This window comes from Acanthochromis polyacanthus, chromosome 18 (assembly GCF_021347895.1).
Source record: "Acanthochromis polyacanthus isolate Apoly-LR-REF ecotype Palm Island chromosome 18, KAUST_Apoly_ChrSc, whole genome shotgun sequence".
Lineage (NCBI taxonomy): Eukaryota > Metazoa > Chordata > Actinopteri > Pomacentridae > Acanthochromis > Acanthochromis polyacanthus.
In genome coordinates this window covers 15555004-15581326 of record NC_067130.1, presented here as the reverse complement: position 1 = coordinate 15581326, position 26323 = coordinate 15555004, and the positions used below count along the sequence as shown (strand labels likewise).

At 41.9% G+C, this 26323-nt stretch overlaps 1 protein-coding gene and 1 long non-coding RNA gene across 8 annotated transcripts in view; one reads left to right on the top strand and one right to left on the bottom strand.

Moving 5' to 3' along the window:
- The window catches only part of col5a1 (procollagen, type V, alpha 1), an 87665-nt gene that overhangs the window by 42236 nt on the left and 19106 nt on the right, over positions 1-26323 (top strand). For all 3 annotated transcript variants that reach the window (XM_022193114.2, XM_022193113.2, XM_051938111.1), the window contains exons 6-42: positions 1459-1566; positions 1641-2081; positions 2685-3149; positions 3262-3318; positions 5389-5430; positions 5958-6020; positions 6107-6181; positions 8019-8111; positions 8696-8752; positions 8931-8984; positions 9219-9272; positions 9447-9500; positions 9622-9675; positions 9760-9813; positions 10253-10297; positions 11040-11093; positions 12234-12278; positions 13065-13118; positions 13206-13250; positions 15112-15165; positions 16264-16308; positions 16529-16582; positions 17438-17482; positions 17889-17942; positions 19981-20088; positions 22094-22147; positions 22600-22653; positions 23457-23501; positions 23698-23751; positions 23833-23877; positions 23977-24030; positions 24121-24174; positions 24268-24321; positions 24964-25071; positions 25205-25294; positions 25845-25898; positions 26157-26264. In XM_022193114.2, the coding sequence (XP_022048806.1) occupies positions 1459-1566; positions 1641-2081; positions 2685-3149; positions 3262-3318; positions 5389-5430; positions 5958-6020; positions 6107-6181; positions 8019-8111; positions 8696-8752; positions 8931-8984; positions 9219-9272; positions 9447-9500; positions 9622-9675; positions 9760-9813; positions 10253-10297; positions 11040-11093; positions 12234-12278; positions 13065-13118; positions 13206-13250; positions 15112-15165; positions 16264-16308; positions 16529-16582; positions 17438-17482; positions 17889-17942; positions 19981-20088; positions 22094-22147; positions 22600-22653; positions 23457-23501; positions 23698-23751; positions 23833-23877; positions 23977-24030; positions 24121-24174; positions 24268-24321; positions 24964-25071; positions 25205-25294; positions 25845-25898; positions 26157-26264 (3048 nt within the window). The remainder of the gene's footprint in view (positions 1-1458; positions 1567-1640; positions 2082-2684; positions 3150-3261; positions 3319-5388; positions 5431-5957; positions 6021-6106; positions 6182-8018; positions 8112-8695; positions 8753-8930; positions 8985-9218; positions 9273-9446; positions 9501-9621; positions 9676-9759; positions 9814-10252; positions 10298-11039; positions 11094-12233; positions 12279-13064; positions 13119-13205; positions 13251-15111; positions 15166-16263; positions 16309-16528; positions 16583-17437; positions 17483-17888; positions 17943-19980; positions 20089-22093; positions 22148-22599; positions 22654-23456; positions 23502-23697; positions 23752-23832; positions 23878-23976; positions 24031-24120; positions 24175-24267; positions 24322-24963; positions 25072-25204; positions 25295-25844; positions 25899-26156; positions 26265-26323) is intronic.
- LOC110950501 (uncharacterized) overlaps positions 24444-26323 on the bottom strand; it is a 267362-nt gene continuing 265482 nt past the window's right edge. For 3 of the 5 annotated variants that reach the window (XR_007937418.1, XR_007937419.1, XR_007937417.1), the window contains one exon: positions 24444-26241. This is a non-coding gene — a long non-coding RNA (uncharacterized LOC110950501). Of the gene's footprint in view, positions 26245-26323 lie in introns of all 5 variants that reach the window. The other 2 variants (XR_007937416.1, XR_007937415.1) reach the window with 1 other exon arrangement.

Here is a 26323-nt window from a genome sequence, read left to right as displayed (position 1 = left end):
TTAAAACTTCTAAGCCCCAAAGACATGTTGTTTAAAAAATGAAACTGTAAAAACAGAATTGTGGGATTTCTGACTGTCTGACAGTCCTTGAACATACCATGTGTCACATGTGGTTCTGTTAAGGAAACGTCGCCAAATCTTATGCCAAAACATGGTCCATTAGAAAATTTGCCAAAAATACACTGTCTGGTCTACCTAGATCGTGTAAAGAAAATCCTACAAATTCTCTGCTACCAAAGCAATGGGTGACTCAGCTGCAAAAAACAGTCACTTGACAAAAATTCAGGGACTTGTTTGGCTTAACTTAGCTGAGCAAAAGGCTGTGCGGAGCAAATGGAAGTCAAGTATGGAAACAAATTGAAAATGTAAGTAGCAAAATATCTGTAGTATGTACCGTCTCTATTTTTTTCAGTATCTGCAACATCCGTAAACACATTGTACATGCAGATTCTATCTTTCTGTAATTTCTGTAAAAAAAAAAAAAAAAAAAAAAATTAAAGAAAGGTATATATTTTTCTATTTTATGCTGCTCAAAGAACTGTTTTTATGTTCTCTCTACATCTACCTGAGATGTTTCTATAGAGCTGTAGGACTGTTTTGCAGGGACAGTTAAGCCTATAGTGAACACAAATGTGGAAAAACACCCAGAGACTGCTTAGAGTTCAGAGGTTTCACTTGTAAATTCAGAGCTTGAAGTGCAGCTTTACAAACACAAGGCTCCCGATTACCAGAAGCAGCATACTAAATAATGCTAGACATTGTAGAACCCAGCAAGAGAACCACCTTGTGTTCCTCTGGCTGACCTTAATCAACGGAAGTTCAATAATTGTCTCTAATACTCAAATCAGATCTTGGTTGGATCCTGTGCTGAAAAGAGTCTCTTTGGCTTATGCAAGAGAACTGCAATCTGCCAGAGGAAAGTGCTGACTGGGAAGAACAGTGTTATCAGGCTATGCAGTTAGTTAATAATGTTCAGGAATGATGTGGTGCCTGCCTAAGCCTGCATTCCTGCACTGTATAGTTTGCTGCACTGAATGCCGATATGCTGTGTGCATGCTAATTCAAGGCGTGCCACAGAAGTGCTGCAAGATGAGCAGGAAGCTCTTCCTCTTGACCTTTCGCTTCGCCCCGGAGCCCGCTAGGTACACAAAAACTTGTCATGATTTTTTTTTTCTCCCTCTAAAGATGGGTGACAGGCTCATTAAGAAAACAGTGGAAATGCAATTTGTCACTCAGTCATTGCAAGTTGCAGCAGGGAGATACAGCATGAGGTTTCCTTGGATAGAAGGCATTCCTGTGTGCTTCTGATCGATGGCCAGCCTGTTGCACATACATCAGCCAGCCAGAAGCAACAAGCAGTGGATCATATTTGAAAAGCATATTGTTAATTAATTGTTATTCTTTCTCTCTGTCCTTCACACTCTTGCTTAATTTCATTGCGATGTTTTCCTCCTTTAGCACACAGAAGAGGATAACTACTATTATGAATACCCTTACTATGACGACATGGATAGCAAGCCTTATGAATCCACTCCTGATACTGAGACAACCACAGAAGAAGTCAAGGTATTATATCAATAAACAGAATCAAGCTTAATCTCATCATTTCAAAAGGTAATAATGTCCTCTTTGCATTACAGGTGACAGACGGAGACAGCGTGGTGACCACAGTGGAGGAGATTTTGAGAGGCGGTTCTGGTGGCACCGGCGGCAAAGTCTTGACCTCCACTTCTATCTCCACCAGCTCGTCCTCTGGTGGCACGTCATCCAGCTCATCCAGCAGCTCATCCAGCAGCTCCTCGGCAAGCTCTTCAGGCACTGCAGGAGGAGATGCCTACGGAGAGGAGACCAGCCCTTACGACGGCTACGATGGCTACGAGACTAACTACGAGACCTATTACGATGAGGCCACAGCCGCACCCGACAGTGACACGTCTCGACGCATCACCATCACCAGCATTGGCACCGGAGGTGACCTGGACCTGGGAGCAGCGGGGAAGATCGACTTGGGTACCGGGACGGTCGAAAGGAAGGTCATCACCAGCGGTGGAGGAGCTTCCGTCACAATCAATACAACAACAGTAGGTTGACAGTAATCGCCTCAGTTAATTGTTGTTTGCTCAGCAGCAATTCTATTATTTGCTTTTTTATCCACTCTGCTCATTTGTCTGGGAAACCGAAGCAGTTAATTATTTTGTCTTGTGTTAAAATCCGCCAGTCCTCACAGGGGAAGCAAAGGCACATATTAGAAGTGCCTTCATGAATTAATACTTTTATCGAAATAGCCAGTGCTGCATCTCTGGTAAACAAAAAGGTGTGCAGAAAATTAATCAGCAACTATTTTGACAATGAATAAATCATGGAAGTTATTTTTCATGTTCCATTTTCTGAAATGTGTTATGTGATACTCAACTCATTGTTGGCTGGCAAAACAAGACAATATTTTGTCAACATTTTATTTTAATAGAGAAAACATTTGGTAGAACTATAAAGAATGAGAATAATCATTACTTGCAGTCCTGCTGTGCTATGTGGAAGGCCACAAATACAGAACACATTTTCTATATTACATCTCTCCCTTTGTCACTTGTGTTGTGAATGTTCTGCATGTAGAATATTTCACAGTAATGTCCCCGTTTATCCAGTTATAGTGTATCTTACTAACTATATCTGTGCTTTCGTAGATCGAACGTTCCTATGACGACTATGGTGATGGGTATGATTACGGAGTAGACAGCCACTACAGCACTGGTGGAGCTGGTGGTAGCAGCAGCAGCAGCACGGTTCACATCAGTGGTGGAGGCGGTGGCGGCAGCAGCAGTAGTTCTACCATCACCATCGGGGGCGGCTCTGTCGGAGGCGGTTCCGTGTCCGTCGGAGGTGGTTCTGTATCTGTGGGAGGTGGTTCTGTATCAGTGGGAGGATCTTCCACCTCTGGAGGCGGATCTGCCAGCGCTGGCACCGGAACTGGTGGGTCTGTCACCACTGACACCGGCCTGGGCGTAGATGGCGACGGCGACTACACAGATCTGGATGGGTTTAAGGAGGACACCATCGACTATACCGACCTAGATGGCTATGACGACCTGGATTACGGCGACCAAGATGGCAAAGTGCTACCTGCTGAGACCAACGAGTATTACGGACAGGTGAAGGACATGCTGCCAAAGACCTGATCTTGATGATGAGCCGGATCTCACATTGAGAGTGACAGAGAGGATGGGGGTTGATTTGGCTTGTGTCTGTGTGTTTGCCTTTTAGGTCGACGGAGCTCGTGGTGAGAAAGGACAGAAGGGAGAGCCTGCTGTTATTGAGCCTGTGAGTATCACTATTTGAACAACAATTTTGAGCAGCAGATGTAGGCTGCATGCGTGCACAAGGGTGCATGTGGTGACATATGTGTGGTCGACGTCTGAACACAATCCGTCCTTTATTTCTGAATGAGAATTAGTGAGCTGGTCACAGTCATTAGGGTCCGGCAGACCCTTCTCATGGTATCCTTGGACAAGGCCTCGTTCCTGGCTGTTCATCAGGACTGCAGCATAAACATTTGGAGAACGGCCATGCAGGGATTGTCAATAATCTCTAAACACAGTGTGGGTAGTGTGTAAACACAGGGGGAGATGGAGGGAGGAAGGGAACTCAAGGAAGAACAAAAGGGAGTAAGAAAGAGTTCTCCTGCTTCTCTGCCAAAATACGATGTCTAATTACAAACAGGTGGAAGCAAACAACCCAGATTCAGATACTCTTATAAATGAGGATGACGACTCCTGTATGTTTGCAGATGTACATCAGACACAGGAGGAATTTATATCGCTAATACAGCCGCAGCTGTTTCCTTTCAAACAAATGTCACTCGGCTCCACTAAGTATACATGCCTCTGTGACTGAGTGTCTTTGTGTTTACACGTGAGAACAGAACGCAGTGTGTGTTTTTGAATCCATTTCCTTGATGACGCCTTCTGGACACGCCTGTGTAAGCATGTTCCAGGACGCATTGTCATCCAGTCTGAGCACACATCACCACCCGGCGTCTTTTCTCTCTTGTAAACATGCAAAAAACTGAGACAAATATGAACAGTACTCACAGTATGCACACTATAGGTGGAACATTGATGTAACCCACAGAGTCAAAAATAAAATAATGATGAAAATGTTTAGAAGCGACAGTGTAGGGGTTAAAGTTTGAGGAATGAGTGGGTTTCTGCCCTCATGAAAAAGCCAAATTATTATCGCAAACAAACAAGGCAAAATCTTTGTAGCTGCAGAGCTGCAACAATGTAATGCGAGCTAGATATTGCACCAAACTAATACAGCTCATTGTTTTTGCCTGTACAGTGTTATAAATACGCGTAGATAATAATTCTGACCTTGCGATTCAACTAGATTCTTATAAAATGGCAAGAGAATCCATCCTGCTAGACTTCATGCTGTGTGACTGATCCACAGACCAATCAGTGTACAATGAGGAAATACTGACAGCTACAGGTGTTTTTATAATCCCAGCTTTGTCCACACTCAAATGGAGATTCAGGTCACTGAAAACTGACCTTTCAGAAACCTGTTTCCAGGTTGAACATTTTCAGAAATGGTGTTGATGTACAAACAGGGACAGTCTCTCAGAAACAATGACAAAGACGCCCAAATTTGCTTCCCAAATGGGTCTTATCTGAAAGAGTTTGCCCTTCTCTAAGACAGCACAACTAAGCCTCTCCATCCACTTTACACAGACACACTGAAAATGATTTCTAAAATGCTTATCTACACTTTTTTTTAATGAAAAAGGCTTTTTTTTTAAAGAAAAGCATGGATGTAGCATTTCATGTGAATTGGCCCCTGATAGATGGATGGTTCAACCAATCATCTTCCATGTGTCTACCCTTCTCCTACCAGTTTCCAAAGATAACTTCTCAGATGATTCTGAACCATCTGGGTGTCAGGTGTGAACAATTCCAAAAGATGCTATCATTGGACACATGTACAAACTGGTTCCATGCTGCACGTACGATCAAAAAGCACATTCAGCTGCAGGAACATATTAATTATTCCTTCGATTCATTTCGATCTGATTAGGTGCTTCCCCTAGCTTGTCCAGGTAGAGGAACACCTCAGGGTGTCCTTGCATTTGTTTGCAGCCTCCTGTTCTCCTTGGATTAATTGCAAGCTCACCTGAAATGACAAGCAGGAATGTACATTAAGGTAGCAAAGATGGAAACTTGATAGTGGACTGTGTTGGGGCATGTTTTCATGCATATTTAACTCTTTTAACCAAAGCTGTGTATTAATAGACTAGCTTGGAGCGTACCATGTGACGTGCTCATGACTGAGGCCATGAGAAAATTGTATTGACTCCTGTGGTGTCTTATGATTTGTGTTTGTGTGTTTCAGGGAATGTTAGTGGAGGGTCCTCCTGGGCCTGAGGGGCCAACAGTAAGTCACTATGTCTCCAATTCTGTCACTTTTTCCCCCTCTAAATGTTCTCTTTTGTGCCTCTTAATCACTAGCATTTTCCTTGGCAATCGGTTTATAAAGAAAAACTGACAAAAGTTGAAGTCTCACAATCAATATTTGTCTGCACTACATTACAGTTCACGTTTTAATGCTTTACTGTATAAAATCACTGCCTCCTAATGCAGAATGAGTGGCCTAAACAGTTCCCCTGAAGAATTGTAGACATGATCAGATGTTGTATTATTTATATAGGAAGATTTTTTTTCAGACAGGTTGTGTTGACACCCTGCAGACGGAGTCCTCCCAAGGCCAGCCATTCAAGTGCTGAGCTACAGTATAGACAAATAAAACGCGGCTCACAAAGGATTTACAACTCAACAAGCTGCCCCGTATTAGTGCATGCATTCCTTTCTCCTGTGTGTGACCACTTTGTTCGACGAAGGCGAGAACTTTGCATTGCTTTGTGCATATGTGCGGAGTCACGTAAGATCTTCTGTTTGTTTTAGGGTCTGCCCGGACCCCCAGGTGCTTCTGGCCCATCAGGCAGCCCCGGAGATGTTGGAGAGAGGGTGAGTGGAACTTTTTCCATAGATTTTCATTGCTGGACAAATGTGCAAAACAAATGTGTGACTGTGTGTTTGTGCTTCCATATCAGGGTCCTCCGGGTCGTCCTGGTCTTCCTGGTGCTGATGGTCTTCCAGGACCCCCTGGAACTGTCCTGATGCTGCCTGTAAGTAAATAACAGTTGTTAAAAAGAAGAGTTAAAAGCAAATATTGGCGAGGCTATCTTTTTTCCATGTTTAGCGCTTTCCATGGCTTTGTATTGTTGTTTCGTCTTTTTTTTTTAGCGCCAAGTATGATGCATCTTTCTGTTTTATCAATAACCCTGACATGTGTTTTACTCTGTGTACTGGAGTGAAGGGGATTTCCTATGACACCCCTCCTTTTTTTGATGGACCTCACAAGTATTTTGTGATTTAAATCTGTGCTTTAGCAGCCCCTTGTGGTATGTTAAGTGTGGTGGCCCCTTAATCTCTCACCTGTTGTGCTCACTCTCAGCGGTTTTTAACTCTCATTAACTCAAGTTTACATTTTGTAAGACTTTCTCCAGTTGCATGTTGTTAATTTATTCCACGTTCTTTAGCCAAAATTGAAGCTATCGGGTGTCTTTCGAGGACGTCGTCTGGCTTTAGGCGGGAAGCAAAGCAACGCAAGCAAGTTCTCTCTGTAGCTTCAGCTGCGTCCCTTGATTCAACTGCTGCTGCCATTCTAACGACTTCCTACGATGTCTACCTTCTTTTTCTTTTCCTTGTACTTGGAAGATGTCTGACACTGCTGCCGTTGGACCTGATTAGTTGTACAGATGTGAAGTTGTGGTTTCAGGGGTCCGCAAAGCTTTTCAGGCCGAGCCATGTGGCGAGCTCTGTCTGGAGAGTTTTTCTGGTGTATCCACTGGCAGGAAAGATTGCTTGAAATCGGATCCTTGAGCTCCAAGTCTAATGAGAAACATGCATTGTTGTTTCGCCCCTTGTTTCGCTGGAGGACTTTTTGGCTTTGTTGTGTTGAAACAGTGAAGTAATGATATGATAAGGATAGTCGGCAAATCTGAACATGAGTGATTCATCTTCTCGTTATTATCTGCTCTGCTGTGAGTTGGTGCTATGTGAACAAAATAATGTCATTCCCATGGACTGTTTTCTGTTCCTTGGCCTTCAGATCAACAATTTGATGCACTAGAACATTTTGTTCAGAGTTTAATAGGGGTTAGGCTTAAGCTGATGGGCAGCAATGGTAAAGAGATGACATCAAGCAAAAGAGAGAGAGATTCAGGCCAACGAGCTCACGGATTGGTGGGGAAAAAATGCGACGACAGAGTAGGGAAGGGCCAATGCTTAATCAAAGTCAGCAGAAAATTAGACTGAAGAAGAAACTGTTGGATTTGCACTGTAGTTATGAAAATGTGCCGTGGAGAAATATTGCTTATGGTGGCTGAGCTGCAGTAGATCTGACTCAGTCCTGATGTTCTGAATCAACTGTTTATATTCTGCTTCTTGGTAACAATATCTGTGTGATTTTGAAATCCTGCTCAGTATTTCAGTTGTTGTGCTGCTGAGCATCTGTAGCCCAAATTGACCGTCAGCCTCCTGAGAACTGTGCCATGTAATCCAACCCAGGATGTCTGGCCCAAACAAACCCGAGTTGCACCATAAGCCTGGATATTCACTGTTGCTGTAATGCTGGCTTATCACCACCAGATGGCAGTAGAATTCGAACCTCATGGCCTGCAAACAGACTGTGGTGCTGGTTAGACAGCTCGAGGCTGATGCTCACTTTAGCATCTGTTGCATAGTTTCAAAATGAATACACTGTACTAAAGAAATGTTGATGATATTGTTGGGAAGAGATGTGAATGTATGAACTGAAATATTTATTCTGCCTCAAGCTGGCATTTGCATCATCACAAATATCTCTTTGGGTTTTCAGTTTTATGTTTTGCAAGTGCTTTGGGTAAAGTGGTGTCATTGTTACGGGAGTGAAATCTCACCAATCTGTCATCCCCTCCATAGTTCAGGATGAGCGCTGGAGGTGACTCTGGACAGAAGGGACCTGCTGTATCAGCACAGGAGGCCCAGATGCAAGCCATCATGCAGCAAGCCAGGGTAACAGTTCACCCCTAAGCATACTACCACACTGCAGCAGTCTGTTTTATGCTGTTTTTTTCTGCAGTCTCCAAACTTGAAGCCTCTTATATCGGAATGTCTTATTTTTTTCTTATTTTTTTTAATGCTTAGGTGTTTTTTATTTGCCTTTTTTTGTGACAATTTTTCCAGCTGAAATGTAACCTTCAAATATTTTTCTATTTTTTTTAGCATTTTTAAAAAAAAATTCATTCGTCTCTTTGTATTATTGTGTGTGTGTGTATATATATATATATATATATATATATATATTATAATTATCATATTTACTGTATATTGCTACTGTAACATGGGAAATTTCCCCTGAGTATTAAAGGATTATCTTATCTTATTAATGCACCATTTTTGTACTTATATTGTTTACATGAGTTGCTTGCAAGCACGTACGGTATAATTCATATCAACATTCACATGTAGAATGCATAACAGACACAAATACACTTACAGCATACACAGATATAAATAGCTAAGTCCATGGTAGTAAATTCAGCTTTTCCGTATCTCTATTTCAATCATATTTCTAACTTCTACCTCCTTGTGTTCAGCTGGCAATGCGCGGTCCTACAGGTCCTATGGGTTTAACTGGCAGACCTGGTCCTCTGGTATGTATCCAGAATGAGCTCACAGACTCAAGATCGATAGGAATTTCATGTGAATAAAATTGGATCAGCAGTTACTGTAGTGCACAGTACACAAAATAAATAGAGCAGTCTGTAGCTGTGTTGAAAACTTGAATTTGTTTAGCGCCCATCAATTCTGAGACACTGTTTTCCTTCCAAGGGTCCTCCTGGTGTGCCAGGACTGAAGGGAGAGTCTGGAGAATCGGGACCTCAGGTAACGGATGCTGAAATGCAACTTTGTTTTTAAGATCTATTTCTGATCAACTAATTCGAAGCAACATAAAATGATTACCTAACCTAGTGTTTAACTAGTGTGGTGTTACATTAGCCTTGACAAATAATCAGAGAAATGTGCAACTTTCCTTGTTTTGTTGATACTGTCAAGATAGTTTCAGAGATGGCAAATGCAGAAAAACGACTTTGTGTAACACAAGTGTTTTCATTTCAGGGACCACGTGGAGCTCTGGGATCCCCGGGACCCCCTGGAAAGCCTGGCAGAAGGGTAACTTGCTCACTAAGTCGTCAGCAGCAAAGTCAGAAGCATGCTAACATTTATACTTGATCGCATTTCTACATTTTTTTTAGTGTTCGTTTGTAAATGAAAAGTCGGGCACATTCTGTTCTTCTTGCTTTGTGATCCTCCTGATCTGATGAACTACTGCTGTGGTTTTTACAGGGTCGCTCTGGAGCTGATGGTGCCAGAGGTATGCCAGGACAGACTGGACCCAAGGCATGTTGTCTTTTATATCAATAATATACTTCGGTGCACCATTTTTCATAGTATCAGTGTTTTTGAAGCCTGTGCAAGAGGCACTGAAGTTTTTTTTTTTTTTTTTTCTTTTGCTCTTCAGGGAGACCGAGGGTTTGATGGTCTGGCTGGGCTTCCTGGTGAAAAAGGACACAGAGTAAGTCATCTTGTGAGCCTATGGAAAATGTGTATTCATTCTGATATGAATACCTGTTAAACTTATTAATGTTTGCCTTCATAGGGTGAATCCGGTCCTTCTGGACCTCCTGGTGCTCCTGGAGAGGATGGAGAGAGGGTAAATCACACCTGCCACTTTATTTTGTTCTATCAGCCTGAGAGGGATAGATCTAATGTATCTCGTCCCAAAGCTGTATTTGTTATGCAGCTGCAGGAAGACAGATACTACTCCTGAGTTGAACTTCTCCCTCTTAACAAACTCGCCTTTTTGTCACCGTTTGTGTTTGACATCCACTTGGTCTCCCTATTTCCTCTTTCTCGCTGAATCTTCTCCTTAATATTTCTCGTATCTCTGCACATCTTTATCTCCTTCTAATCTCCCTCTCCTTCCTCATTACCGACAGCTGATGCAATCTGATCCCCTCTTCCCCTCCTTTTTCTTTGTGTCTTCCCATTATCTCTCAATCTCCACCACGCACACACACACATCCTCACTCTCTCCTCCATTATCATTCACTGCGTGTCCCTCAGTCTGACCCGTTCTGTCTCTTTCCCAGGGAGATGATGGAGAGATCGGACCCAGGGGACTTCCTGGTGAACCAGTGAGTGATCACATATTACCATTCAGTCTTTCACTGAGAGAATGTACGATGGAACTGAGAGCTTTGGACCTGCTGGCATTGTGTTATTGTGTTAGCGAACAATCATATGGTCTGATGATATCGTATATCATCTGCAGACTGCACTCACTGTTCATATCCATATAAATTGGGATTTTTAGCTCTATATTGCAGCAAAGTGTGTGTTGATCAGGCTTTGCTAGTGCCTCGTTTGTACAAGAGAATCTTTGGAGGTGAGAAAAGCAGGCAGCTCACATCAGGCTTGTTATAATAGCCTCCCACTCTCAGGCAGGATATTCCCCATGGAAGAGGGGGAAAAGACAGGGAAGGAGGAACCATTAGAAAGCCCTTGACATCTCCTGTTATGATTTATTTTGTCCACCAGGGTGTGCTACCTTGGTTTGAATTCACACTGGCAGGACAATATGTCTCTTAGATAACTGTAGCTGTGAGGCATAGCATAAAAATTCAAAGCATTGTTTGATAGGCATAGCTGTGGGGAATGAAAGTGTAGTAAAGAAAAAAACAGAAGAGATTTGAGCTTTCCCTCACAATCTGACTCTGTAGAATATCCTCAAGGACATTTGGGAAGTGAGGTTATTTCCAGGAGTATGATTTTGAAACTTGATTTAGCTGAACACGTTAAATAATTCATCGATCCTTTCAAAGGTGTGGTAGTGTTCTTAATCTCATTTCTTTGCTTTTTTCCCCCTCCTCCTTCTAGGGGCCCCGTGGTTTGTTGGGACCAAAAGGACCTCAGGGACCTCCTGGACCACCTGTGAGTTCCCTGTACCCTCTTCTCATCTTTTCATATCCACACTGTTACCATAGATTTACTGTTTAGAGAGCCGAATCCATATTTCATCGTCTTATATGCAACAAGAACAAAAGACGCTGCAAACAACACCCGCAGGGAAATACAAGACTCAATAAATCTCAGGCAGAATATACAAAAAGTAGTGTGTTATTGAGTTCAGCATTTCAGACAAATGTCTACAGTGGAGTAGAGTTTACACCTCATGTTTGCATTGTGTCAGTGGGTTTAATTGAACACAGAGAGGTAGTATTAATTAAGCAGCATATTTTAAATCCCAAAACAATAAATTACACACTAAAGTGCGGAGCAGATGCAGCTTCACGGGTTATAGACACTGAGTTTTTTTTTTTTTTCCCTGTACAGTAAAGAATGTCATTTAACCCTCTGAACTCCAAGCTGTTTCGGGGCATTTTCTTCACCCCCGTTGCATTTTTACTCACTGTGGCCTCATTTTTCACTGCAATATTAAGTCCTGTTGCTCTATGGAAACAGCATAATAATAGCTAGAAACAGACATAACTTAAAATGTCTTATGTGCTGGAGAACAATACTTTCATGTCACAAGTCATACTATACACATCAGTTATAATATAATTTTTAACCAGTCTGATAGTTTGCTCCTCTTTAAACTGTTTGTGAGCCATGTTGGATTTATGTCATTGATTGCGCAATTTTTATTTTGCTCTCAATCTCTTTAATTCAGTTCAGTCGTTGTCTCCTACCTGTTTTGTGTGCACAGCAGTTAAAAACAAAACGTCACCGAAGTCACTTGTGGCCTCTCAGTTGCACTGAAGAGCACAGAACTGTTTGATTGGTGCAGAATCCGGTTTGCACAGAGAATATATTATGTGCAGTTTTTAAAATGGAAATATTTTAAAGTAAATGAATTCAAATAATATTGCAATTTTAAGCTTGGATTGGTATTGCAGATGACTAGTTCAAGGATTTTCATAAAGTTGAAGTTCTGTGATTCAATCCGAGCAGATTTGTGGTTCAAAGCGTTAAGAACTAAAGTGCACCTTAAATACAATCCATTTCCGTGTATTACCATGTATTTCCTCTTACTTGTGGCTAATGATCTGCTCTTCTCCTCTTCTATAGGGTGTTACTGGAATGGATGGCCACCCTGGACCCAAAGGAAACATCGTAAGTGTGGATGGAATTGATTAAATTTCTAATATGCACAATAATTTTCACTGAAACCAACAACTATTGCAGAATCCGAAACCGAATCTCTTAAGCTTTATTTCACCCTCAGAATCCTTGTGATTGCCTCAGGAGCCCTCTCTCACTCTTTCACTCACACACAAACACACACACAGCAGTGCAATCAGAGGATACGACATAATGAAGAATAGACCGGCTGTGTTTAGATCTATTTGAGCAGTCCACCATGGCCAGTTGTACCATTCCAGCTCAATTTCTGGTAGTGCCTGGCTATAATGAGAGAATATCTAACTTGAGCAGATTGTCTGTTCTGTTGGGAACGCTCCAACAAGGTAGAGATTGAAGATCAACAACTTTCCCAGGCTCTTGGACTGTGGCAACATTTTGGATTGCCAGTTATCAAAGAAGGAAGGTGTTTGGTGTCTGCAGTTCAGCACTTTCTTTCATTAGGAAAGCCGGTGTGAGAATGTGTGGAGCGTATGTCTGTGTGTGTGAGCCTCCTACCTCGAGCCAGAGCAAGATATTGTGCTATTTGTCCAAAAATTACAATTTGTTTTGGTCTGAGAAAGTAATAATGCACGGATGCACTTTGGACATCTTCTAACTTCTATCTGCTCAGAGCAACATTTCACTTTTAGTGCACCACGTGGAGCTACAAAATCACTCGTATATTTACATTGGCTGCATTTCTCAGCTAAATCAAATAATCAGTCTTTCTGTTTCGGATGAGTTTTCTAAAATTAGCATTCTTTTTTTTCCCCCCAGGGACCTCAAGGAGAGCCAGGACCTCCCGGACAGCAAGGCAACCCAGGTGCCCAGGTGAGTGATGAACGGATTGTCTGACATTCGACATTTCTCTCATCCGTGAAATAAAATGTTCTGAACATTCTGTATCCTCTTCCACAGGGACTTGCAGGGCCTCAAGGACCCATCGGACCTCCAGGAGAAAAGGTACAACATCACATGGTTGCTGAATGCAGCTCTGTCATCTTATTGAATGTGTAACTCCTGCCGCTTCACAACTGCCAGTCTGATAAAACGTTAATAAATCCAGAACCGGAATCTATAAAATTGCAGGAAATTGTCTCATTCATTTGCATGAGCAATGAGCCAAGTAGCTATCTTATACAGTTCCAAATGCTTATCGCATTATTAAGCATCCACATCCCCAGTACAGGACCAAATATCGCCTAGTAGACAGTACAGGCAGATTTTAATCCAATTTCAGCTAAATCACATTTCCCAGCTTATGTGGAGCATATTCAGGGTATTGTTGGAATTTGAAAATGAAAAATGTAGGTAGTAGGTCTCATTTCATTCCCAAAAAAATATAAGAAGACTCTGGTATTTGTTGAAATATAATTAGATGAAATATAGACTAAGTGTGAGGTTATTTGACAGTGCTTTGCATTAGCTGGTTTACCAAAACTCAAACCCTAATCAGTTAAAATCATCATTACAACAGTGGTGGATATGTTTTCTTCATCAGACTGTCTATAAAAAGGAGAATTTGATGCATCATGTGACTCTTCTTCCGCTCAAAATGCACCGATTGCTTGCCTACTTAAGTCAAGAGGTTGTTATAATAAAGAGCTGTTAAGAATATAAAAACACTTAGCATGATGGAGGAGAGGAATGCCAGTAGAAAGTCGTTAATACATTTATTTTTCCACTCTCACTGCAGCCGCTTTACACATGACGGCACTTAAACTTAAAAATTCATATACTGAAACGAGTCACTCAGGAAGTGCATTTACATCTGACACTGTCCTGTAATGAAGGAAAAGTGGAATTCACTTCTTGAATTTTTGGTCAAATCAAAGTGAAATCAATGTTATTGTCTGAATATGTAATGTTATAGGAAGAGAGTTAAATTCTGTCCAGCATCTCCGTTTTAAAGAGAAGAGAAAGTGCGACCACTTACTAGTAGAGGAACAGTGAAAGCAGAACTCTTCTCTCATCGTTTCAACTGGCTCAGTAAGTTGTCCATACATTGTAGGAAACCCTGAGTCCTTCTTTCTTAAGACTAAAAGGCTTTCTAGGAATGAAAAAGCATCCAACTACAACGACCTGGAGCCTTTTTGACCATACCCGAAAGTCTACATTCCATGAGATGAGAAATGAGTTTCCTCTCAGAAAAACTGGCCTCAACTCCCCATTTCTGACCCCACTTACATCTCGCATTACTGAAAGCAATGTCAGTTTATAACCAGGAAACGCATAAGCATTTTCTCTCCCTGGTAATGAGTACACCAGGTAAGAGACAGATCATGTAGAAGATGAATAGATGATTCGATATAAATAAATAGTAACCCAAGAGCTGACGATGCATTTAGTTACATGTAGTAAATACCAAATGATGGATCCGTTTTGTAATCTGTATTCTATTAGTTGCAGTAGTATAAAACTGTTTTGGCAGAAAATCAGGACTGAGTATAAAGCATTAATGCATTGTCTGCATCATGATCTGAGAGCATGCTTCCATTGCATGTTGTTTGCACTGCTGTAACTGCACGGCTTTGTCCCGCTGCAATACCCATGTACAGTTCAGGAGGTCTGCATATTTAATGTATTCTCTAAGAGGAAAATCTGTATAATCCATATAGGGGAATTGTTTAAAGGCTGTTGCATCTCACAGCTGGTATGAATCCAGAACCTCCTCCAAAGCAGGTTAGGTGTGCAGCATAAGTTACCATGGCGATTTAAGCAGTTCACCTTGACTTCAGGTCTAACATATCTCACTAACCCATCCATTTCCCTTTGCAGTGTGTCACCTTTATGTACTCATATTTACGTTTTGTCGTCTCTCTAGGGTCCAACTGGAAAGCCAGGTTTGCCAGGAATGCCAGGAGCTGATGGTCCACCGGTGAGTTTTTAGAGCACTCTTTTGAAGAAATATCTGCAAATAAAACAGCCTAATTAGTAGAATTGTAAAAATGATCAGTATTTTCGAAGCAGAACCCCATTTGAATGTTCAAATGCCATTTAACACATGCGAAACACACTAGGATAATTATTTCTCTGAAGCATATGTATGATCCTACACTTGCCACAGCTGTGTAGCAGTAGAGCAACACACCCCCACACAGACATATACATACAGTATATACGTATTTGTGCGAACCTTTCCTTGCCCAGCCCTGCACAGACAGCACCAAAGACGCCTTCACTAATGGCAGATGTTTCTCGGAAGGCACCAGGTGGCACCTAAGAGAAATGGAGACAAGAGAGGCTGTGTGATTTGAATAACTGCAGGGCAAGAAAATTACGCAGCGAGAGTAAAAAATAAGGGATCCAGAGACAGAGGGCAAAGGCAGATGGAGGAGAGCTCTTACAATACAATGTCCTCTGGTCCCTTTAATGTTTTTCTTTTTCAGAGCAGCAATAGTTCCCCGCCATTTACACATTCAGCTCTTTTTATTCATCCATTTGTTGCATATACCATCAACCACAATATTCCCGCTCTTGCTGCTCCCCTCCCTGCCCCTAATTTCTTTCCTCTTTACAAAAATCTATTTCCTTCTCCATCCCCACGTCACTAAAAACCCATCAGAGCATTTGCAAAGCTCCTTTGTCTCATGAGAATGCAATCAATTTCCTCCCAGTCTTTTTTTTTTTTGCTGGACATCCATGAGTGTATTGGATGAGTGTTTTGTGACTTCTGTATTGTGTTTATGTACACACATGCATGTACATTTTGTGTGTAACATATTATGAAGTCCCCAAACAACAGTCTTTGCTTTTAGATCCCAGCAATAGCTGGTAGTGCCTGCGTAATACTCCGCATTAAGGATGAAGATCGCAAATGAGATTGAACTCTTAAGACCCTTTTTGCAATTTTCCAGTTTGATACATCCTCCAATAGTTTTACAACCTAATCCCTCCATTATGGGAGCGTTGTAGTATTTATGGCGATAATTATTCTGAAATGATACGCAATAATATTACTTTTAATAATTCACAGGGTCACCCTGGAAAGGAGGGGCCTACTGGAGAGAAAGGACACATGGTAAGTATTCTTTTCTCCTTTCTTTCTCTCTACCTTGTGATTGTTCTTTTGTCATTTATTTATGATTTTTCGGGCTTTTTTTCTTGCTCTGGTTGTCCTAATTTAGATAGATTTGCATAAAATATTTTGCGTTAATGTAGATAAGATTAGTAGTGTGCATGCAATCATGTGTTGTAATTTGTGTGTACTACAAGCTCTCCTCAAACATTTGTCTCTCTAGGGCCCCGCCGGCCCTCAAGGACCCATTGGTTATCCTGGGCCCCGAGGCGTGAAGGTAAGTTGATTATCAACCACTAAGAAATAAATTTCTGATACTATCATTTTGTAGTGCTTAGCAATTACTGAGTGTTATGGGCTAATGGGTTCCCATTATCTTGTTAGAGCGGCTCTAAAAAAAAGCATTATTATTGTTATTATTTGCAGCTTTTGTCCAACCAAGAGTGATTTTGTAAAAAGCTTTATTACAACCCCTTAAAAAAGCAGTCTAGATCATTTAAGTGGTATCTGCGCTTCTCACACAGACAAAAATAAAGCTTTTGGCGGTGCAAAGACTGAAAGAGAAAAGCAATCTTTTTCAGATCTCAACATCTTACTTCACACAAGGTAATGCTCAAGTTAGTCACAGGGGCTGGTGAAGGCTCACAGTCCACCGCCCTTGTCTTGTTTGGCGTCATTAGTAGCTGATAAAACACAGACAAAAGAAATCCCATCAAATAATTCTTGGTGAGAGGGTGTGACTGATCCGATCAATAAAGCTTCCACTGGGATGGAAGGATCACACAAATGGTTTGACTTGCAGCTCACAGCCCCCTTGTTATACGGCTCAAGTCTGCTCTCTGGGAACATGAGACGAACGGTCAGGAAAGGAAGAACTGTGAGAGGTTTTCTCTTCTAAAGCGGAGACAAAGCGCAAATGCATCCTTCAAGTTGCGCGTCCTCCCCGCCACACTTGTTAGACACAAAACAAAGCCGTGATGACTTTTGTGACTGGAGCGGCCCTGCTTCAGAAGTCCTCACACTGCTGGTGAATGTCCTCCTGTCATGGTGAATGCTTTGCAATTCAATCCCCCCTCCTTTATCCGGTATGTACCCGGCTGCCCTGTAATATCTGCCTGTTCTTGCGTCACAGGGAGCTGATGGTGTCCGTGGCCTTAAAGGAAACAAGGGTGAAAAGGTAAGAGGATGCAGGCTGAAAGTCGCCACGTGAATAGGAAGAGATTTTAGTCTCTGAAGAAATTACAGTGTTTATATGGATTATACTGAACATTAACAGGTAGATAATGGAGATGGTGATTATGATGATGATGATGGTGGCTGTAGATGGTGGTTTCATGCTAATGACATTCTCAATTAAGTCCCGTAATAAAATGCATTTGAATTTTGCTGTGACTGAAGGAAAAAAAAGGCTATCAAGGGTTTCTATGGCAACAGGGGGATCTTGCCAAGACTCCACATCTGCGTGTATGTGTGTGCTTGTTTTCGAGTGTGTCCCTGTGTGAATACGGCACAAATGGTTTCAACATCTGTATTATGAAAGTCTCCCTCATTACACCCAGTAACACTCTTTATTCCTCTGCTAGGGAGAAGACGGCTTCCCCGGCTTCAAGGGAGATATGGGTATCAAGGGCGACAGGGTAAGGCTTTATATCTCACTCAGCTGCGTCAGTCGCATCTCCACTGTCGGATGCATCATTCAGACGAATCGCGCTGATCAGACAACTGAAACCTCAGCGCTCAGGATTGTTTTGGGGTTTTTTTTTTTTTTTGCTCGGGGTGACCTTAGCCTCCACAAAGTGAAAGCACCAACCACTTCTGTCACGTTAGCCGCTTATTGCCTAAGCCTCTGTGACTACTGTGGAATTGTAGTTAATGAGCAAACATAAGGTGTTGTTCCAGGTGCCAGCTGTTTGGGCGCGTGACCACTTTCCAGCTCCTTTTCGCTTTTCCCCCCTCTGCCTGCTTTCTCAGTCAGTCCTACCCTCAGCAACTTTAGCAGGAAAAAGTACAAGTTTGACAGGTGTGCCGCGCAACAGCTTCTTTCTCCAAAGTGCATTAGGGATTTACGCTGTCAAGTCGTAGGAAAAATGCCTTCTACGGTTAGAAACATAACTCACACCAGCCTCTACGTCAAACATCAAATCTCCAATCCCTGACCAGGCTGTCTGGGGCTGAGTGCAAGAAAAGGAAGGAGAAATCAATGGCACTTTAAACCCCTTCAAACCTGAGAGAAACATGGGGCTCCAGCCGTGTTTTCCTCTGGAGATGTAGCAGATCCAGATGAAAGAAGATTTGAGGAGGCCCTCTGCTCTAGAGACGCACACATGGACTAGAATCTAAATGACTACATTTTGCCTATGAAAGGTCTGTGTGTATGTGTGTGCGCGCCTGAGAGAGAGAGAGGGTGCTCAATTTAAAGTGTTCTCTTTGATGAGCTTGCAAATGTGAGTCAAGTACAGTTTGCTTGATGCCGTTTTATGTGTGCTTGAGTGTGGGCGTGTGCGCGCTCTCGCTTGCTTTGCAACTCTGCACAAGCCTTTAACTAGATACCTTTCACACACCAGCGGGTCTCCGCAGCAGTGACTGGTTGTCAGAGCGAGTTTGTACTCTGTCATTTAGTGTGTGTCCTGCTAGAAGGAGAGCATACTTACAGAGAGGAGCAATAATAGGGTGGCTAACTATTTTTAAGGGGCAGGCCACAAGGGAAAAACAGAATAACTTGATTCTTTAAGCAACTTAACACTCACAGCAGTTTAAAAGGGTTACTTGAACTACGCAGAATTGACCGCCCTGCATGCTCAATAAGAAAAATCAATGATCGAGGTCTTCATGTGCTCCAAATGAATATTAATAGGATTATGAAAACATTGTGAAGGAATTATTTAAGACAGCAGGAATCCTTTTCTTCTAAATGACGTCAGAAAGTAGAGAAGACGTAAGCATGTGTGTCGAAACAAAGGCCTCGGAGAGCTTCGACCGCTTTAAAGAATCTGATCACAAGTGGAGATGTGAAGTGTTCTGATGGGCACATAGACTGATGCAAAAAAGATGGATGTAGCATTCTGGTAGCACTCTTTTGATGCATAAGTTTGGAATTTTGTTGCATTGCTCTTTGGAACCAGACCTAACAAACGAGGAGTGGCTCTTGAGGAGTGAAGCTACGCCCTGAAACATACCCTGCTTCACTGTCTTTTTTGCTCTAAATGGAAGCATGACTTAGGAAGTGAGCATGATTTTGCATTAAAAAAATCTTGAAGCTAGCTATCGAGACCATTAACTCATCAGGAAATTGTTTACTGAAGTAAAAAAATCAAGTGAGGAGTAGGGTCATTTTCTCATAGACTTCTACGTATACAGTCCGACTTCCTCTTGCACTCAGAAGAATCGCCCCCTGCTGGTTGTTAGAAAGAATGCAGATTTAATGCACATCTATCTACGATATTTAGAATGTTGCTTGGCATATATTAGGTTAGTCGGATATGCCTTATTAAACTAGTGAGCTACATGAATGGAACAAGTCTCTCTACTGACTAAATAGCAAAAAAAGAGCTAAGAGAACAAGTTTGCAGGGTGAGTGTGGAAAGATGACCCTGTGCTTGACAGTTCACCCACCGCCTCGTGTTTGACTGCACAGCAAGGGTCATATTTGTGCTTTGTGTCTCCTCTGCCTTCCAGGGAGAGCTTGGACCAGCAGGACCCAGAGGAGAGGACGGTCCCGAGGGGCCAAAAGGTCGTTCAGGACTCCCAGGAGACGCTGGTCCGATTGGATCCACTGGTGAGAAGGTGAGCTCCGTTGGCCAGTTTTTGCTCCCGCGGTGAAAATATGCCGAAGATGAAAGCAAATTTAAAAAAAAAAAAAAACAAGCTGCCATTTTGTGTCTCCAGTCATGTTTGATCTGGGATTATGGCTCAGCAGGGTTTAACAAGGAAAATGGCTTTTGCGATCGTTCGTTTTGAACAGCAACCAATTTTTCATTGCAGCTGCTCTTCAACCAGCTGAGAGCATAAATGGATTCAGATATTTAACATTCTTTATTGTTAAACTGAACGCTGGGTAAGCTCCTGCTTACAATTCTTCAGCCGTCGACAAACCCTCTGCCAAATGACAATACCAATGATTGACCAACTGCTTTGGTAAGACATTAGCCAACAAGCACAAGTGAAAGTTTTGCTCCACAGTTTCCACAGTGTATATGTCTGTGATTCTTAAAGCTTTCTCCATATGGTGAAGTGCTTGTCCTGAATCTGAATTGTACATATACATACTGCAAATAAGTACATTTAAGTTTGTCTCTGAATCACACATTAGTTATCAGTTGAGTCATTTTCATAATACATTGCGGCATCCACACCAGCAAACATTGCTATGTTTAGACGCAGAGGTTCTAATAAATACTGCTGTAGTGCTTGTGCTTGTCTCAGTGTAGTTGTAACTACCAGAATAAAACTTCTTCTATTCTAATTGTCTTTATTTGCAGATTTCCGAATAGATTGTATATTTTGGGATTGATGCAGTCTGTAAGTCTTGCATCTCGGTTGGAAATATACTAAGGAGGAGTTCAGTATTGTATGAAAATTCTGCAGATAATTTTAGAATCCTATTTGGACTGTGTGGGCAACTGCGAGCACACTTGTTATTCTGGTTTATGTAGGTGTAGCAGTGCAAGGTACAAAAGAGCTGCATGAAGTCTAATATAAATTGGAGGGTGTGGTAATTTAATAAATGCACTGCAACATCGACAAAAGCTCAATAAATGGAAAGATGCCCCTTCAGGAAATTATACTGTTGTGTCAATGCTGCAGAGGACAGCAAAGTGTGCTGTCATGATGGAATTAAGTAGGTTAAAATGCTCAAATCAATCCGATTATCTCGGTATTAATCCTAAATCATAAATAAGCACACCATATTGTAAATGTGGCAAAACAGCATTTGCAGAGTTATGCATCTCAGGAATAAGACATGCAATGCCTCTTTCTGTGCAAAGACATTTGAAAAGGAGACAATGATGCATGGATTTATGAGCTGCTGTAATCTGACAGCTCCCGCAAGAGGAGATCCAACACATTTAATGTGACTGTAGCAGCCTGGTGTCGTTTAAACCTGATTTAATCAAGGTATACGATGCTGTGTGCAACTGCTATAGTGTCCTGCTGCCTTCAGAAGTGATTCAGTATACTGCAAGAGAAGGTTTATATGCAGTCTGATGTACCATGGATAATCAGTATTCCAAGACTTTATAATATTTATTCAGAAATAAATTACATTTGCTTCAGGCACATTAAATGTTTTAATTTGATGTTGTCTTATATACACCTGCTGGCTGAAGAGCGAATAATTTAATATGTTTATTTGCATTTTTTAAATGATTCTGTCTTATACAATTTGCATTTTGTGTATGCTTACCATGCCCTCTGAGAGCTTGTATCTTGTCGGCGTGAGAAAAGGTTACCATCAGTAGGTTATTAATCACCACAACGTAGGAAGACGGAGGCAATATGGGACTAACTGATGCCCTCTGATTTCTTAGCAGGTTTGTGAACGAGATACGAACATAATTATGAGATCAGAATCTCATTATTTTTAGGTTTTTCTTGTAATCATGACATGGTAAGACATAAATGAGATAAGGTTATTTCTTTGTGAATGCAGTGGAGTAGGAGGGGCTTGACAGTCTCATTGGCATCATTTGTGTTACATGCTGGGGATCTTAAGTTTGAAAGAAGTTGTAGTTCAGGGGCATTTCAGAAAAATCTGTTAACAAATGAAACAACTTTTTGTCTTTTACAGGGTAAACTAGGAGTTCCTGGATTACCAGGATACCCAGGAAGACAAGGACTAAAGGCAAGTGCACACATTCTGCTCAACGATATTGCAATTAGTTCTGTGATTTCATCAGATATAATATTCTTTTGATAAGGGACGTGCTTTAGCTGGCCAGAAACACTTGCATGTTTTTGTGTGTGTTTGAAAGGGAATGAAAAATCCTCACACGTGCATGTGACTGCTGCTTTGCTGAACTTTGGACGGCTCATCCTTTAGCCTCTCTGAAGCAAAGCTGCAGTCTGACAACTGGACATGCTTGAAGCTTCCTGATCAAAGAGTCGAGGATTTGAATATGCTATTTGGTGTCAGCCTTCAGCTGCTGATACGATAACAATAAAACACTGCTTTTATTTATGTGCACACGATCTCCTGTTGCATTTAATAAGCTGTTGATATCTCAGCGAGTAAACAACGGATGTAGTGCTTAAGATTCGTGCCTCAAATGATTAATTACTCTCTTTCTCACACAGGGATCTCAAGGTTTCCAAGGTTTCCCTGGTGCTAATGGAGAGAAAGGAACGCGGGTATGTCTGATACACTTCTTGTTATTCTTTTCATTCCTACAAGGGTTCAATGCAGGTGTAGCTCCAGAAACAGGCTCTTTTCTCAAGCTTCAGATTTATCAACCTGGAGGAAGTTGCATAGCTCGGAAACAAAGATTTATTTTTTTTATTTTTTTTACCAAGGACAGATAGACAATTGCATTCTTTCTTCATTACCACTTACACAACTCATTTGGAACTACCAAAAGCTTTGTTTATCACATTATGGTGCTTGAGCAATGTTTCATTTTCTTTGTTTAAGGGAAGGGCCATTAGCTTGCCTGCAAGACTAATGGTTTGTCACCACGAGCGGAGCGAGGCACACAATGCTTTTCATCTTCACAAAACATTTGTGAAGTTTATGAGACCAAGCTCCCCGACAGACGGGGATAATAGTGCTATTAACATAGTTTCACAACACTTATTTGAAACTTGAAAGCCACACTAAAGATGTAATTGTTTTTCTCATTAAACTTGCATGTGGCCACAATAATTGTAATATTGCCTGTAAAATTAGTGTATCGTGCGTTGCCGTTTATTAAAATGTAATTTTCTAAGCTGGTAAATGTAAGTGATGATAAATGTTCATGGTGATTTCAAAACAGGTAGCACCTAATTATGGATTAAAGCCTATCTCGGAGCACGTAAATGGCCCAATTCTGTTGAGATCTGCTTGCAAATGTAACTGTCTGCTGGCATTACAATAATTCTTCGAGAGGATGCAGCCTCTTTAATGATGTGAATGCCATTCCTTTGATCATTGCGTGTGTTCTTGGTGTCCTCAGGGAACAGCAGGAAAGCCTGGCCCACGCGGACAGAGAGGACCAACGGTTAGTCTTACTCAGCAGACTCATGCTTACATACAGATGGCGAGCTTGGCACCTGAGTGAAAGTGGAGGTTCAACCTGGGCACGCTTGAGGGAATTCCAGACTGGGACAATAATTAAGCTTAGCGTTTTCAGGTCATAAATATCTCTCTCTAGAGTGTATCTCGTGATTTTTAAAGTCACGTTTTATTTTCTAAAGGGGCCTCGAGGAGAGAGAGGGCCAAGAGGACCAACAGGAAAAGCTGGACCAAAGGTGTGTAAAAGATTTCACCGACACTTTCTTGCATATATTGTGGCGCAGGTTGGAGGTTTACTCTGTATTTTGTCTCTTCAGGGTAACTCAGGAAATGACGGCCCACCAGGACCTCCCGGTGAGAGGGTATGTATTATCATCTGGAGTCATTTTAATCTCGACATGTAGCAGTTTCTATCAGTGACAATTGATTATTGACCGGGGATCATGTATTGTTTGTTTCAGGGTTTGCCAGGGCCTCAGGGACCAACAGGTTTCCCAGGACCAAAGGGCCCTCCTGTGAGTCCAGACTCTATAAACAGACTCATCATGATTTTTTTTTTCCCTGTACATTTGCTGTAAATTCATGGATTTGTCTGGTTTTCTCAGGGACCTGCAGGGAAAGATGGACTGCCTGGGCATCCTGGACAGAGAGGAGAGACTGTGAGTGAGCTGGTTTGATTCTTCAACTCTTCATCTGTATTCCGCTGATTCAGTTATATCACAAATCTGTTGTATGCTTTTTTTTTGATACAGGGATTCCAAGGCAAAACAGGCCCTCCTGGCCCTCCAGGTGTAGTTGGACCTCAGGTGAGTCATAGTTAATGTGCATGTGTTATCAGTGAAGATTTTGCTTGAAAATTGTTCTGTTTCACTCTATTCCCTGTATCCCTTTGTGAAAAATCACCGTGAAGTGCTGAAAAAAAACACAATTATGCATTTTCATTGTTTATTGAAAAAGTTATACTCCATGGTAGAGTCCAATATTTGCACACAAAACAAAAATCTGGTCATTAAGAACACTTTCTCAGCAATCTGTTCGTCCAACAAAAATTTGATTGATATCTCAAGAGCCATGACTTAAGTGTTGTTTATCCTCTTTCATATTAGCAATGGGCTCTCATCTTCATCCATTATGCATAAACGTTTAACAGACTTTCCCTCCCAGCAGCTCTGCTAATGCCAGCTGAGAACATTCATGATAACGGAGCTGTATGTGGCTTTAATGACTACTAGGCCTCCCACACAGCAAATGCTCAGCTTCTCCTTGCCATGCTTTGTGATACATGGAGAGGTTGTAGCATCTTTTTTGTATTTTAATTGCTGATTTAGCTCACAGTGTCCACTCTGCTTCCCTCTTGCTGTCGTTTCTCTTCTTCACACCTCCTCTGCAACTTGGTGTAATGCTTGTGTCCATGAGTTTGTTTGTTTGTGTTTTTTACCCAATTGTAGGGATCAACAGGTGAGACTGGACCAATGGGAGATCGAGGCCATCCTGGACCTCCAGGCCCACCTGGTGAGCAGGGTCTACCTGGAGCTGCAGGGAAAGAAGGAGCCAAGGTGAAACACAAGGCTCTGTTTAATATCTTATCTTTCCCATCACCCCATCAGCTTGATACATTCATGTAATAAATTTTGCAGTCCATCTACAGTTTTTGTTTTGTATCATTGATGACGGTGTGCTTGTCTGTAGGGTGACCCTGGTCCTGCTGGCCCAGCAGGTAAGGATGGTCCTCCTGGGCCAAGAGGATTCCCCGGAGAGAGAGGTCTGCCTGGCCCTGTGGTTAGTACAGCCTTCTGCTCAGCTTAATACTTTCTGACACATTCAATACCTCTCACAGCTTGGTTATTGCATAATAGTTCTGGGCTATTAAATCACTGTAAGAATGTAGTGAACCTCAGGAATCAGAGATGATATCAGATCCCTGAGTGGGCTTCAGATGAGGAACTGTGCACTCAAGGCTGTTTATTTTTTAAATTTTTTCCTCCGACTTGACAAAGTCACGTCCTTGTAGTTATGCAATTTACGCTCTTCTCTCACTGCAAACTTGTTAGAACGAAATCAATTGCAGACACAGCTTTTTTCCCTTAGCTTTAGGATTCAGAAATTATGCAGTTCACCAGCTCCTTTCTAATGTAAAGGAGGCTTGCAGCAGTTTTAGTGAATAACTGTTCTACCCATCTGCTCTCAGCCTCCACTTTGGAGAATATCGGAGGCTTTCCATCTCATGCTGAGCCTGTTTGAACATAGGGAGTCCAGTGTAAGGCAGGATGTGTGCTTCCCCAACAGATGTGTTTGTTTTCTGAAGCCTTCCTTTTATTTTGTTCTGCAGGGGGCTCACGGCCTGAAAGGGAATGAGGGTCCTCATGGCCCACCTGGCCCTGCTGTGAGTACAATTTACTGCATCCGCATCCTCAGTTTGTCACTTCCACTCTCACCTTCTATATTCTGTCTTCAACTCTGGGAATTGTCTTCATAGCAAAGTTCCCATTCTCTTATATAACATGATGATATCCACAGTTTGCTACTTACATAACAGAGGTGCGTTGTATCTGATGAAGTAGATGTGCCTGAAATGATGCTTTATTTTTCAGTGTTCGACCTTTGATGTCTTTAATAACATTGAGGTGCATTGCTGCTATAGGGTTCTCCTGGTGAGCGTGGTCCTGCTGGCCCCGCCGGACCTACAGGTCTTCCTGGACGCTCTGGCCCTCAGGGTCCTCCAGGCCCTGCTGGAGAGAAAGGTGGACCGGTAAGGGCATCATATTATAGAAAATACTACAAATAAATTTAAAAAAAAGTGGAAATTTT